Genomic DNA, 14,612 nt, shown 5'->3' on the forward strand with positions numbered 1-14,612 from the left:
TTTTTTTTTTAAGACACCAAATTCTTAAACTGGCTTCTACCACCTCCTTGCGGTCCAACCCTAGCCTTGGTAAAACTTCTGGTCCTCGGTTTCCCTAGTGAAAATAAAGGCTGGGGCCATATGTTCCCTCAAGGTTCCTCTCTGGAGAAAAGGCTAACATTTTTGCAGCACCGCACCGTGCAACCACATTGAATTGTCATCTGGGCCCTATGAAGTAAACATCATCACTCTAGTTTACAGACGAGGGGTGGATGTTCGTAGAAGTAGCTAGCCCAGGCCCTCCCAGTCAGCCATAGAGCCAGAATTCAAACACAGACCTCCTTCTACATCATGGCTCCTAGTCCTGATGTCACTTGAATGTCACGCAGCTTGTGTTCTTTGATGATATTTTGTTTCACTTCCCCCCTGAGCTGCTTCAGGTAGTCTTATTTATTCATTTTAGGACCTTCCGCTGAGTCACACACAACACCTAGAGGGTAGTTGTTGAAACGAAATAGAGTGTTAACATTGTCTTTTAATTAAAAAGCTAACTACCCCTTTCCCTGGGAGCATTTGTCTACAAGGTAAACTGACTTGTTGATTTCTCAGACATTGTTGCGATGCAAAGATTCTCTAATGAAACAAAACATGCATACATAATTGCTTATTGAAAATACCAAGAGCACAGATGTTCTTAATCCTATACTTTTAAGTCCCAGCCAGAAAGGAAAACAACACCTTATTTTTAAGGGCACTGTCTTGACAATTTCACGGTAACTCCAGTTCTCACCATGCCACGTGGTTTATATTGCCAGGTGGTGATGTGTTTGCTCTGGCAGATGATGGCGCCTCAGTGTTGTTCGAGGCAGCAGGAGGGGGCAATCCCGACTGCATTTCCCTCCTGCTGGAATATGGAGGAAGTGGAAATGTACCCAACAGAGCCGGGCATCTTCCAATACACAGAGCTGCCTACGAGGGACACTATCTGTGAGTAATAAATCGTAAGATGATCATTTTCAGTTGAAAAAATACAAACTTGTATATACAGTAGAATCCCAAGTCTATCTATATAATACTTCCCAAAATCTGAAAAGAGAAAGACAAATGGAAATAATCTGTCTGATTCTTTTCCCTTTCTTTTTATTTTCTCGTACTTCATGAGGTTTCCACATTGAACTTATACTACTTTTTCTTTAAGATTTTGTTTATTTATTTGACAGGCAGAGATCACAAGTAGGCAGAGAGGCAGGCAGAGAGAGAGAGAGGTGGAAGCAGGCTCCCCCTGAGCAGGGAGCCTGATGCAGGGCTCGATCCCAGGACCCTGAGATCATGACCTGAGCCAAATGCAGAGACTTTAACCCACCGACCCACCCAGGTGTCCCGAACTTATACTACTTTTGTAATAAAAAAGTTTTCTTCTGGAAGAAAGTAAGTTATAACTGAGCATTCTGCACAAGCCACCCAAATATGCCTTTCTGTTTCATTTTGGTTCTTTTTCCAATGTGTTTAACAAAAGGCTACAGGGTTTCTGAAACTTCTGCCTTGGGCAAAGGATTTTGTGACATATTACCAGTATTACTCCAATTTTTACTAATACCAACAGATATTATGATACAATGTCAAGTTTATCCTCGAATAGAAAAGTTTCATTATAAGTTCAGATTTCTTTATTTAAAAAAAAGTTTGGATAGATTTTTAAGTCACAACATGTGCCATAATCAACACATCAACAGAAGTTTATAATCACTATATTGAGCTACCTACCGTAAGAGGACGCTTTTAAGAAATTGAATATATTTTATAAGTTCAAAAACTTTGAAATCATTAGGCTTTATTGCTTTCAGTGGCCACATTGGCCAAGTTAAGTGGCCAGTGTCACCTAATTGACGCTAAGTGACATGTTGTTAAAGTTTACCTGGATTTACTCCCAGCGTTCATAAATTCACACATGGTAGCTCTGAATTAGGCACAAGAGATCAAGTTATCCTTGCCTGTGGCTCTCCTGCGTGTCTAGTTGTTCTGTCAAGTGTGAAATTCACAACTGTTCATCACAGGTTCTTAGAAACAGAGGCTGTGGTGAGTTATCTCCATTGGACTGATATAGATTGATAGAATAATGAAGACTCTTTTTTGAGGCTGATAATTCAATTGCAAGTTATATGGACGCTGGCAAGATGTGCATGGCCACTGCTGAAGCACAGACTACTCAGGAAGCAGTGAAAGAGAAGTAAGGAATGAGAATTCTAGAGCCTAAGCTCTCGTCCTTGCTCCCCATCCAACTGTGTGACCTTGGACAAGTCATTTCACCTCTGTGGACTTCCTGTTGCCCTTCTGTTAAATGAGGGTTTGGACTGAGCAATGTCCAAGGTCACTTCCTGTGACTCCATGATTCTCATGGTCAAGATTATGAAGCATTCTTCTATGGCATCAAATGCGCCTATCTTTCTTTTATATTTTTCCCATTAAGTAGCTTTGGTTGTTTATAAAAGAATGCTTGTTCTGGAAAGAATTGGAAGATGGAGAGGTTTTCCGAGGAATCACAGTTCTAGGACCACAGTTATAGGACATCCCCAGGAAGCACAAGATATTCCCCAGGAATATTAAGAATGGGAAACTAAAAACAAAACTAAATTATACTAAACTATGTTATCAGCCAATGGACAAAGGTTAAATGTAACATGTTTTTGTATGGCATTATCTAGAGAAAATAAAAGAAAGTAAACAAACTGCATTCACTTGTCTAGTGAGGAAGCTGGTTTATTTAAGCTGTTCATTTTCTTCATGCCATGTGGATATTTGACTTTTTTTCCTTTAGTGCACTGAAGTATCTTATCCCAGTAACATCCAAAAATGCAATTCGGAAAAGTGGGCTAACACCAATTCACTCAGCAGCAGATGGACAAAATGTGCAGTGCCTCGAACTGCTTATTGAAAATGGCTTTGATGTCAATACCCCACTCGCGGACCACATTTCCGGGAGCTATGATGACGAGCGAAAGACGGCACTGTATTTTGCCGTTTCTAACAATGACATCCGGTGCACCGAAGTCCTGCTGGCTGCAGGTGCAGACCCAAACCTAGACCCCCTCAACTGTCTGCTTGTGGCAGTGAGGGCCAATAACCATGAAATTGTCCGGCTGCTTCTCTCCCATGGAGCTAACGTCAATTGTTACTTTATGCACGTGAATGACACGCGTTTCCCCAGTGCCATTCAGTATGCCCTCAATGATGAGGTAATGCTGCGCCTGTTGCTGAATAATGGCTATCAAGTGGAGATGTGCTTTGAGTGCATGCATGGGGACATCTTTGGAAATTCATTTGTGTGGTCAGAGATAGAAGAAGAGGTACTACCCGGGTGGACATCTTGTGTAATAAAAGATAACCCGGTGAGTTACATCCTTTTCTTCTTCCTGTTGGGTCAACATCCTAACGTTTGCTCATTTAGGGATGTTCCAAGAAGAGAAAAATCAACACTTATATTTTTCTTATTCTTGAATTTGGGTTGGCAGTAATATGGGGATATCAGCATAAAACTAGGCAAATGAGATTATTTCCTTTTCTTGGATTGGAAACTGAATGTGGAAGCCTGTGAAAATGTATGCAATTCATCATTTATGCCTAGTTGGTGGTATGTTGGGGATGAAACATGGAAAGAAGAATCATGGGAAGAAACGTGATTCTTCCATGTTCTGTTGATTGCAACACCAGAGAGTCATGCATATGGCTTCAGGGCTGAGTTTCACAGATAGAAGCAGTTTATTTTTACTTTTTGTTCGTTACAAGGAGGGTACTTTATTTTCTGTGAAAAGACAAAGTAATTTTTCGTAACAAAATTGAATGCTTATGTACCTAGTCTGTTAAATGTATTACTAAATTAAATTTTATCAATTCTCTCAGTTCTGTGAGTTTATTACAGTTCCTTGGATGAAACACTTGGTAGGCAGCGTTATTCGTGTGTTAATCGATTACATGGATTATATTCCTCTGTGCGCTAAGCTGAAGTCTGCACTAGAAGTACAGAGAGAATGGCCAGAAATCCGTCAAATACTAGGTAAAAAAAGGAAAAATTTTTGCCTATGACTTTTTTTCCTGAAGAATGTATATAGGTGAAGTCTCTTAATGTCATCATAGTGCTACTTCATTTTCAGAATTATCTGGGTTTTTAAATCATCCTTAATACTTCCTCTGATATAAGATGCTAATTTTTTGCTTTTCTTGATACTTTCCAATTCTTTAATTGTGTAATGAGTACTACTATAACTGTATTAACATTTCAGCTAGAACTCATTTTTTTAAGAGGTTAACTCCTATAATACCATAAGATATGTAGACTGTAATCTCCATGTGAACAGGCATCTATTTATTTTTGTATTCTGAGGGCTTTGCATGATACTTAATGAGTAGTAAATAATAAATACTAAGTAAATGAGTGAATGGAATGAATTAGAGTTATCTTTTTTGATATGCTCTCTCTCAGGTGTTTATTGACAAATTCATATCAAAATTCAGAAATCAGGTAGCAGAACTGAGGGAAGAATTAGAAATAAAAAGAAAAACAATTTCAAATTTAAAGACTGAACTAGAATGAAAGCAAGAACTGATAATGCAATAGATAATACCTTCAGAGAAACAGCAGCTGAAGTGGAAGAAAAACATTTAAATAAAATAGAAATGAAGGAATAGATCAAAGGATTGAAAGTCAATGACAGATATTGAAGACAGGCGATAAAGAATGAAGAAATGAACAACAGGGTCCCTTAACAAGGAAAACAAAATTGAGGGAACAGAATAAATACAAAAACCTGTATTATAAGAAAAATTTGTAATAAAAAGAAAAAACAAAACTACAAATTACTATGTCCTTTGGTCATGTAGGCAAAAAAAAACAACTAACTTCTGAGGGAAAAAAAATCAGATTCTCCCAGGCAATATTGTTCCTCTGATCACCTTCTGAAGAATGCCCTAGGAAATGAGCTTCAGACAAACCAAAATAACTGGAGAAGTAATGACATAAGGACTAGTACTGAGCACTAGACAGAATACCAAGACCAAGTGTGAGCTAAAAGGGAGGAGATCTAATATGTAGGGTTGAATGTTCAGATACTGTGGATATGACACGACGATTTTAAAATGGGGGAACACACATAAAAGCATTTTTTAAAGATACCAAATTAATGGTGGTGGCATCATATTAATATTGTTATCTGAGAATGAGAGAGGCATTCAGTAAGTGAGTGATTGTGGGATATTCTAATTCTATTATTCTTTGTATCCTTGAGAATACAAAGGATTGTCAGTGTGGAAGAAAGGAAATACAGATGTAAAAGGTTAAAGAAAAATCTAGTAGTACTGAACTTGAATTGGAAGTATCAGTATGAACTCAAGCTATTTTACCTGAAGTGTGTTTGTGTGTGTGTGTGTCTGTCTGTCTGTCTACAGTAAAGGCTTAGAAATAATGGTAAACTTAGAAATAATGGCAAACTAGGGATGTGATTAACATCCCTAGACTGTGGTCTTGAATGACCATTTCCTAGGGGGAAAAAAAGGAAAGGATGATTTCAGGTCTCAGGAAGGAATGTGCAAGATGAACATGGAATATCTGTCATTCTGTGTTGCAAAGAAACTCTCAAAGTCTACCAGGCGCGCCAAAAGAATTTAGGAGCCAACTTGAAGAGGCTCCTACTGGCCAAAGAAGGGACAATTCGGCTTCCAAACAGTAATTATTTCAGTGAATTAAAACCAACTAAATATGTTTAAATATAATATTTTAAAAATCGGTCAGCTCTAGAGAGTAAGAAAAATCAATTCATTATCTTGAAAATTGATAAAAGATTTGAGCATTTATTCTGTCTTATCTATATGATTTGTGCCACTAGCAACCAAAGAGTAGATGAGCAAAGGCATCTCTTTATAAAAATATTCCAGATAATAAATGAAAAAGAAATGATACAATTAGATGTCACCACTTTGCCACCCCCAGTCAGCTAACAGACGTAATCACCAAGCATCAGCTCCTCCTCATTTCTTGTCATGTGGCCCTTGATGAAAGAACACAGCACCAGCTATCATTTTGCCAAAGAGGTCAAACCTGAGTCTGCTCAAGTCTCTGGATCCAGCTGTCAATTTGCAAGAAATAGAAATAGCAGTGAAACATGGAGCTCCACCATGAGAAGGCAATCTGCAAAGTTTAGGCTGTGGGAAACCGCAGAGCTTTTTGGTTCTTCAAAGATGAATTGAAAGAAAGACAAGAAGGTGGAGAAAAGAACCTGTGGATTAAGAGACTTAAAGTTCCTAACAAATTAAAAAAAAATATATATATATATATATGCATATAGTCAATACAGTGGCACAGGGATAGCACACTTAGCTGATGAAGCTCTAAAGGAAATGATTACCTGGGGCGCCGGGCTGGCTCAGTCAGTAGAGCAGGCAACTCAGTCTGGGGTTGTAAAATTCGAGCTCCATGTTGTGTGTAGAGATTACTAAAAAACAAACAAACACCAAAATCTTAAAAATAAGTAAAAATAAAGAGATGACCATAACAGTCCAAATCGTGGTAATTTACAGGGAAGGAATGAAGGAAGATTGCAATGGATTATGGAGGGACTTCTGGGACGACTGAGGAAATTCTTCTATTCATGGCGTGGGAGGTGATTAAAGATGTTCATCTCATAATCACTAATAATAACTTATGAAGCTATACCTGTGTGTAGTTATTTTATATTTTATTTTGCAATGAGAAGGTTAAAACATTTTGGAGATTGTAAGAGGGAAAACAGACAAACAAACCCAGAAGTCTTAAATACGTGAATTACCTAGAGATACAGAGCTAGAAAACAACAAAGCAAAGACTTGAACCCTTGTCTTTCTTACTTCAAACCACTCTCTCCAACAGCACTGTGCTTCCTGTCATAGGCAGAGGGAGGTTTGCTTCTAACTGGTAAATAATTGTCTATGTGTTTATATTACAAAAGAATAACCAATTCTGATGACTGTAGAAAGGCGGTCTAAGGAAGAAGAATACCAGGAAGGTGTTATATTGTTTCAGTCGCCCATTAATGCAACTGGAGAGGAAGTCCGTTGAATGCTGTGAGTGTGGCTAACCACTGGATGTCAGGATTCCTCCAGACATATGTAAGACCATACATTTGTTAAAGAAGAAAATAAAATACATTTTTTTTTTTTTAGAAAAGATGGGCTTATTTCGCCTATTTGAGTAAGAATAATTTTGCCTCCATAGTTTTTGAAAAACATTGTTTTATTTTTTTAAGAAGATAATTTGTTTCTGATCACAAAGACAGTGGAAATGTAATGTCTTTTATTACTGAACTGAGTGATAGCTCACGTTATTGAGTGATTACAAAGTGCCAACTGGTTTTCTAATACTTCACATAAATTGACTTATTTGATCTTCAAACAACCCTACAAGATGGGTTGCAGCATTAGCCGCATTTCACAGGTCAGAATACTGAGATCACAGAGGTCATGGTCACACAGACACTAAGCGGCAGAGCCAGGATTTAAATCCATGCCAACAGTCCAAAGCCCACAGCTAAGACCTGTGCTCTGCTGCCTTTTCATTAGCTCGTACTGCTGGAATAATATATCAGTGTTGTAATATAGAGAAAGGAAGAGTTAAAATCAAATATTTAAGTAACATTAGATTTTTTTTTGAAAATATAAAATGTTTGGAGAGGGTATGTGTTATGGTCAGTACTGTGAATTGTTGTAAGACCGATGATTCACAGACCTGTACCCCCGAAACAAATAATACAGTATATGTTAATATAAAGCCCAGCAGGGACCAAAAAAATAAAATAAAATAAAATAAATTTTAAAAATAAGAAAAAAAAAACAGTAGGTTAAAAAAAAAAGAAAGAAAATACAAAATGTTTAGGTGTCAAACACTGAAACAAACCTAAGATTGAATCATTTCTATCATGTTACATACTCAATTCTAAAACATAAATAGGAGATGTGAGCATTTGCTTTCTTAAGTCAATTCCATTCATTCATTTAACATATCTTGGCTGAACGCCCACTATGAGCCGGGCTCTTCTTGTCACTGAAAGCAGCTAAACGCTTGTCTTCATGGAGACTGCATTCGGGAGGAGAGGTCTGGGATGTTTAATTACACTTGGGATTTCTCCTAAAATCGCCAGTTGCTAATGGTTGCATACCTGTTTTTCAGAATGCCTTTATTAATGTTATTCTAAAACAGTCTGTATCTTGCAGTTCAGTCACTAATATTGTTTTTACTCTGCTGTTTATTTTTTCCCAACATTTTAGAGAATCCTTGCTCATTAAAGCATTTGTGTCGGTTAAAAATTCGAAGGCTTATGGGACTCCAGCGACTCCGCCAGCCAGCCTCAGTGCAGAAGCTCCCTCTACCACCAACCATCCAAAGATATATATTATTTAAAGAGTATGATCTCTATGGGCAAGAGCTAAAATTGCCATGATTTAAAAGATAATATTTTAAATGTGATTTTAAAAATATTTTTAAATGGAGTTCATTCAGAATTTCTTGGAATCATTTTATATACTTAAGTGTATTTAAATCCATTAACAATTTTATAACAATCGTGGGGACACCATATTGTACATCTTTAAAGACCTTTACATTGTGACTTTTTTAAAAGCCGGTCAGTATTTTGTATGTGAATTTCTATTAATTATCTTCACTTCCAGCGAGTCTTCAAATTCTCCCCATCAGATGTCTCCTACAATGTCCATCTCTCCTGCATTTCTACAACAAAGAACCACTGTCTTAAACCCCCAGTTGTTGACTCTTTCCTTCCTTTTATACCCACACCGAGCTCCTTCTTGCCTGCGGATACACACTGTCCTCTAGCTTGTGCTCCCTCTGCTGCCTTTCTCAAGGTCTTTAATAACTGCCTTGTTGCTAATTTCGATGAGCATTCTTAGTCCTTTCATCTGAGTCTCGCAGCAACTGGCACTGCTGTCTGCTCCTTGCTTGAAATGGTTTTCCCTTTGTTTTCAGGACACCTTGCTCTCTTGGTTCTCCTCTCACCTACCTCCCTGACCGACTGCTCCTCTCTCTGGCTGCTTTCTGTGGTGCTTCTCTCCTGCCAACCCGTTAGTATGTGTCTTAAGCTCTGTTTTCTTCTTGTGCTGTGTTCTCTGGGAGAAATGTCATCCACGTCTATGGTTTCAGTAACTAACTGTATGCAGTTGGCCAGACAATTTATATCTGAAGTTCAACTCTTTCTCTCATCCTATGTAAGCAAGTGTTCTATTGGACTTTTGTTTTTTTCTAAAGATTTTATTTATTTGAGACACACAGAGAGAGAGAGAGAAAGAGAGAGAGAGAACAAGCAGGGAGGAGAGTCACAGAGAGAGGGAGAATCAGAGACTCTCCACTGAGCAGGGAGCCCAATGGGGCTCCGGGATCCCAGTACCCTTGGAGATCATGACCTAAGCCAAAGGCAGATGCTTAACCCATTGAGCTATACAGGTACCCCTCTAATGGACTTTTTTTTTCCTAATGGACTTTTTAAACACAAAGGCACCTCAAACTCAACATGTCCCCAAATAAACTCACTACCTTCCTCCAAAAACAAACAAACAAACAAAAAAACTCTTTTCCTATCTTCTCTAGCTCACTAGTTAAGCCCAATTATCATCAATACAGTTTCCTAAGGAAAAACCTGGACGTCAACTCCAACCATCCCATTTGTCTTACCCAATATAGCAAATCACCAAATCCTGGTTCAGTTTGTCCCTTGAAGACATCTTCTTCTACTCAGTCTCACTGATTTGGCCCGAATTCTAGCTATTATCTTCTTTTACCTGGAATACTATAGTGCTGCCTAACTGGCCTTCCTTCCTGCCGTCTTATTCCATCCCACACACATTCTACCCACAACACCCCAGAGTGATCTTTTACAAATCTAAGTAGAGTTTCACTCCCCTGCTTATAATCATTCCCATTGCTCTTGGGATAAAGTCCAAAGTTCTTCCTGGCCCTTCCCGATCCAAATCCCTGCCTTCCTCCTTAGCTTTATCTCTTGACTTCTCCCTTACCCCTCTCCTTTAACCATATTAAACACCTGTTAGAAGTCTGTTCTAACAGTGATTCCCAGATTTTCAGATTTTATACACCTGTAGTTTTTGTCTTGTTAATTTCAAAAATACGGTCATCTATTTTTTTAAAAAATCTATCATTACTACCACTGTCATTTTATAGAAGAGTGGCCATTTTAATGCCAGAAAGCCAGTTGGTCATAAAACCAATTATTTGTAATCGAATGACTTTAGTTTTGAAAAGACTTAGCACATTATCTTCATTTCCCCATTGATGGGTGAAAATTTCATTCTGGCTCAGCAAATATATGAGGTCCTTTGTTTGGGAACCACTATTGTAGAAATAGACCACCCTCTTTTATACCTCGGGGTCTTTGAATTTTTTTCTGTGCCTGGAATCCTCTTTCCGTCTCCTTCTTCCCCTCTCATCCCTCCTCCAGGTGTCAGCTTAGAGGATCCCTCCCCGGGAGGGGAGGTCCTAGCACAGCATTTCTCAGGCTGTATTTCAGGCCCCAGGTTCTCACCTGTCTGCCCCACTAGACTAGAAACTCTAGGAGGGCAGGCTCTATGTCTGTTTTGTTTTCCAGTGTTTTCTTAGAGCCGAACACATTCCCTGGAGCACAAAGTTCAATAATTATTTGTTGAATATATTGAATGAGTACATTTTGTGTAAGACCCAGACAATAATCAGTGACCTCATCACTATCATGGTAAATTGATAGTTCTGAATCTGTGAATTGGCTCTGTAACCTTAATCATGTAATTATTTAGATTTGTTTTTCTTAGATTTTAATAATATGTTTTCCTTATATTTATTTTTATCTTTAGAGTTACTGTATTTTTCCAATGGTAATATCCGATTGGTTTGTGAATTTTTCAAATTGTATTTAGTTTCAGTTATCTTTAAAAGATAAATAAGCATAAAAACAAACGTGAAATTAGAGCTATAGTGTTAACACTCCTGTATTCCCTAGAGGATATATTTTTATATAACTTGAGCTGTAATGTATTTAATTCAAACTATAATGTTTTGTGTATAATATTGCATGATTCTTCTGTTGTTCTAGTTGTGGCTAAAGGCACTGTTACCTGTAAGTATTGTTCTAAGTAAATAAAAACTCATACTGGAGATGTAAGTCTACTATCTGATATTGCAGATATTCAATAAATCAAAGCATTGACACTTTCTTTAATGTATTTTTGTGTAAGCACATTCAAGCTGCTTCAGATATTAAATAAAGTCTAGTATACTAAAGCTGTGACATTTTTCTTTAATGAATTTTATGTATGTATATTCATGAAACGTTTGAATGTAAAGATACCAGATCCTGGCCTACGTTATTAGTTTTGCAAGTGGGTCTTTTGACCCTTGTGACTCAGGAGAGAGATGTTTTCCATGAACCTGATACAACTGTTGTATCTGAAATGGATTTGACCTTTTTTCTTATATTTTGAAGTTTCCTAACCGTGCTTTTGTTTGTGAATGGGCAGGGTGGTAAGGGGAACTAATTTCTATCTCATTAGGACTGTTTCTCCCAGAATATGTCACTTTATCTGGGAGAGGGCAGCAGCTGCTTCTCCCTATGGAGCCACAGGAGAAGCCAAAAAATGGTACCCTGGTGCCCGTTGAACCGTGGCGGGATCGACGTGCTAGAGTTTGGACGACATCACCCCGTGATGCCAAGATGTGCATGGTTGTTTTGGTCTCTGTGGATTTTGTTTTTTCTCCGATAGCCCACATTCAAGGATGCAGCTCTGATTTCTCGTGGGAGTGTTTCGTTTAGTTTCTCAAGAGGCAATCTCGAAAGAATATTTCCATTTCTGACTTAAAATAATTTTAGAAGCACACTGAAACCAAGTGCCCGCTGAAGAATGGGGTTCGGTCGTTTCAGCTGGTCCCAGAATGTGTTTCTAGGCAATAGGATGACAGTGCAAAAGATGGGAGAAGGAGCGTGTTGAGCAAGGTCGCACAGCAAACATTCATGGGGAACACTCCCTTTGATCGAGGCGTTTGAGAAATCCGTCCATACGGGTCAGACAGCATGGCAACCACAAAAAAGATAGACCCGGAGACCACACTTAAGCGTTGACCTTTTGCCACACAAAAGGTCCAGATTTTTTTTTTTTTTGCCACATTTGTGTCCAGATTTTGGTTTCAGGTCACATTCTTCTCACATATATAGTCACCTTTCAAGTCAGAAATTGGACATATAACAACTCTCAACTGCTTCAAGTTTTTTATGGATCAAAAACGAAACACTGTAAGCACAGATCCCTACTTTGATACACACACAGCACATTTTTGTGCCATATACACATATATTCCACATCCACACATGAGAGTGCTGTAGTGTATTTTAGGGCCAGATGGGGCAGGAGGTGAAAATATGCACCTTGTTGTCACACAGACCTGAGTTTGAACTAGGCTCCAGCAATTATCAGCTGCTTCATTTTGAACAAGACATGAGGTGAGTGTATAAACGCCAGATCTAACCTAGAGTGAGTGTATGTGAAACTCGAGTTCTCACCATTATTACTCCAGAGCAGTGGTTCCAGGGCCAAACTTGAAAAAGCCAAGAACCTTGGTCTTAGGATATGTCTGCAGATTGTCATCCTTGCACATGAAAATATGAAAAGTAATGTTAGAGATGTATATGGCTTCTCATTATCGTCTATAAATACTTGGAGAAAGTTCATAGAATGTAAACTGCTGAAGACTGTCCCAATCACGGAACATCCCACCTCTGCTCTTGCTAGGAAATCCCCGATCATCAAAAAAGAAAAAGAAAGGCTTCTCAGGGGAGAAGATGTGTAGAAGGAACACTTCTCTTCTCTGACCTCAGTGGCCTGTGTTTTGCAACCTCAGGGAGTGCTAGAGATGTCTGGGGATTTGCTGTTTTTGGAAGGGGACAGTCTAGTAATTTGAATCTGGGCACTGGGAGCGCCTGAGTTCTAATATCAGATTGGCTCGTGATGCCACTGGAGGCACTTGACGGGTACTCACATTCTGTGCTTGAGATTCCAGTAAACTGGGGACAGCCATTTCTCTGGCCTTAGAAGTCTTCCATCCCAGATCTCCCAATGAGATTTAAGACAAAACTCCTTGGAAGCAGCCCATAGTCTTGAATAAGGTAGAAGGTGTAGAGGGCGCTAAATGTGGTACTTACCTTGGGATTGAGTGGGCGTGAGATACCAGTATCTGATTCTTTCTGTCTGAAGCGGCACTGGCTTCTCAAGAAAAGTATTTTGTGTGTTTGTTTTGTAAGAAGTTAGTGGTCAACAATCTACGTTCCCAAATGTCTGAACACCCCTGAATATCTAGTCACCCCAATTGGTTTAATATTATTTCAATGAAGAGACAATTTTAAGCCCCTTAGACTGGAGGATGGTAACATTTGCTTAGGTTTGACTCATGGGAAGGCCCTCAACCTGGCTCAGCTCTGCCCCCAGACCTTTCTTCAGGGCTCTACTCTGTACAGTCACCAGAAGTACCCAAGAGACTACACCGAATTGTGGATTGGAGGATTCTCTGATCAAATCTGACCTTCTACTTTACTGAGTCCGATTTCCTACAGGGATTCTAGGATATCCGAAAACCCTCTCTTCAACAGGAAACACAACCTTTTGCTTGACAATCAGAAGGTTTAGAATGCAAGTAAATTTAAGAGAAGTGGAATGATATCAAAAACCTTTCTAAGTAACAGGCTTTAGTGAGGAAAAGATGGGGAGAACGCCAAGTCGGTACAAGGAAACAGGTAAATCTTCCCTATAGATCAGAAGTTGAATCATTTGTTCTATGAATGTGGACAGAATCTTGAAAAAACGCTAATTTATTTTAATATAGTCCAGAAACACTTCAGTAACAGTGCCTTTCGTTGCCCAACATTGCCTTTCATCCATAGACCTCATCATTCTTGATTCTTATGACTAGGGAAGGAGCAGGGAAGGGAAGATGTTAATTACCTGCACTAAGGAAAACAACCGTACAGTTAACTAAGGTAGTAAACATCAGAGCTAGAACTCAGCCTGAAACTCCTGCCTCCAAATCCCAAGCTCTCACCACCCTATCATGTTTAGTTCAGATCAGGAGAGCCTCGTTATTTGTTATTATGTAATAGCCAAAAAGAGCAAACAATCTTAGTGTCCACAAACTGACGAATGAATACATACAGCATGGTGTATCCATGCAATGACATTCTACTTAGCAACATGCTACAATGGGGACGCATCTGAAAAACATGGGGTTAGGTGAAGGAAGTCAGGCACAGAAGAACACTACTGTGTGATTCCACGTATATAAAGTGGCCAGACAAAACAAATATATTGAGACAGAAAACGGGTTCATTGTTGCCTGGGGTTGGGGGCGGTGAGAGCAACGCTGACTGCAGAGGGGAGCTTTGTGGGGTGCTGGGAATGTTCTACATTTACACCTTGGTAAATCACCGTTGAACTTCCCATTTACAGGGAGTGAATTTTATGGTCTCTAAATTAATCCGAATAAATTGCTTTCGAAAAACAGGAGGCACAAGTCTCACTGACAGGTGATGCCATGTTTACAGTTTCCCGGAGGTAGCTCGACTAAACAA

General features: G+C 38.9%; 1 protein-coding gene across 7 annotated transcripts in view; it reads left to right on the forward strand.

Annotated features, from left to right (window-relative positions):
* Window positions 1-11,278, forward strand: part of ASB15 (ankyrin repeat and SOCS box containing 15) — a 32,530-nt gene extending 21,252 nt beyond the window's left edge. For 6 of the 7 annotated variants that reach the window (XM_080818819.1, XM_080818821.1, XM_080818818.1 and 3 more), the window contains 4 exons: window positions 795-966; window positions 2,795-3,365; window positions 3,877-4,030; window positions 8,269-11,206. In XM_080818819.1, the coding sequence (XP_080674945.1) occupies window positions 795-966; window positions 2,795-3,365; window positions 3,877-4,030; window positions 8,269-8,441 (1,070 nt within the window). In that variant the 3' untranslated portion in view covers window positions 8,442-11,206. Of the gene's footprint in view, window positions 1-794; window positions 967-2,794; window positions 3,366-3,876; window positions 4,031-8,268 lie in introns of all 7 variants that reach the window. The other variant, XM_080818817.1, reaches the window with a different exon arrangement.
* The last annotated feature ends 3,334 nt before the right edge of the window (window positions 11,279-14,612 follow it).

The sequence above is a fragment of the Martes martes genome (assembly GCF_963455335.1).
Source record: "Martes martes genome assembly, chromosome: 11".
Classification (NCBI taxonomy): domain Eukaryota; kingdom Metazoa; phylum Chordata; class Mammalia; order Carnivora; family Mustelidae; genus Martes; species Martes martes.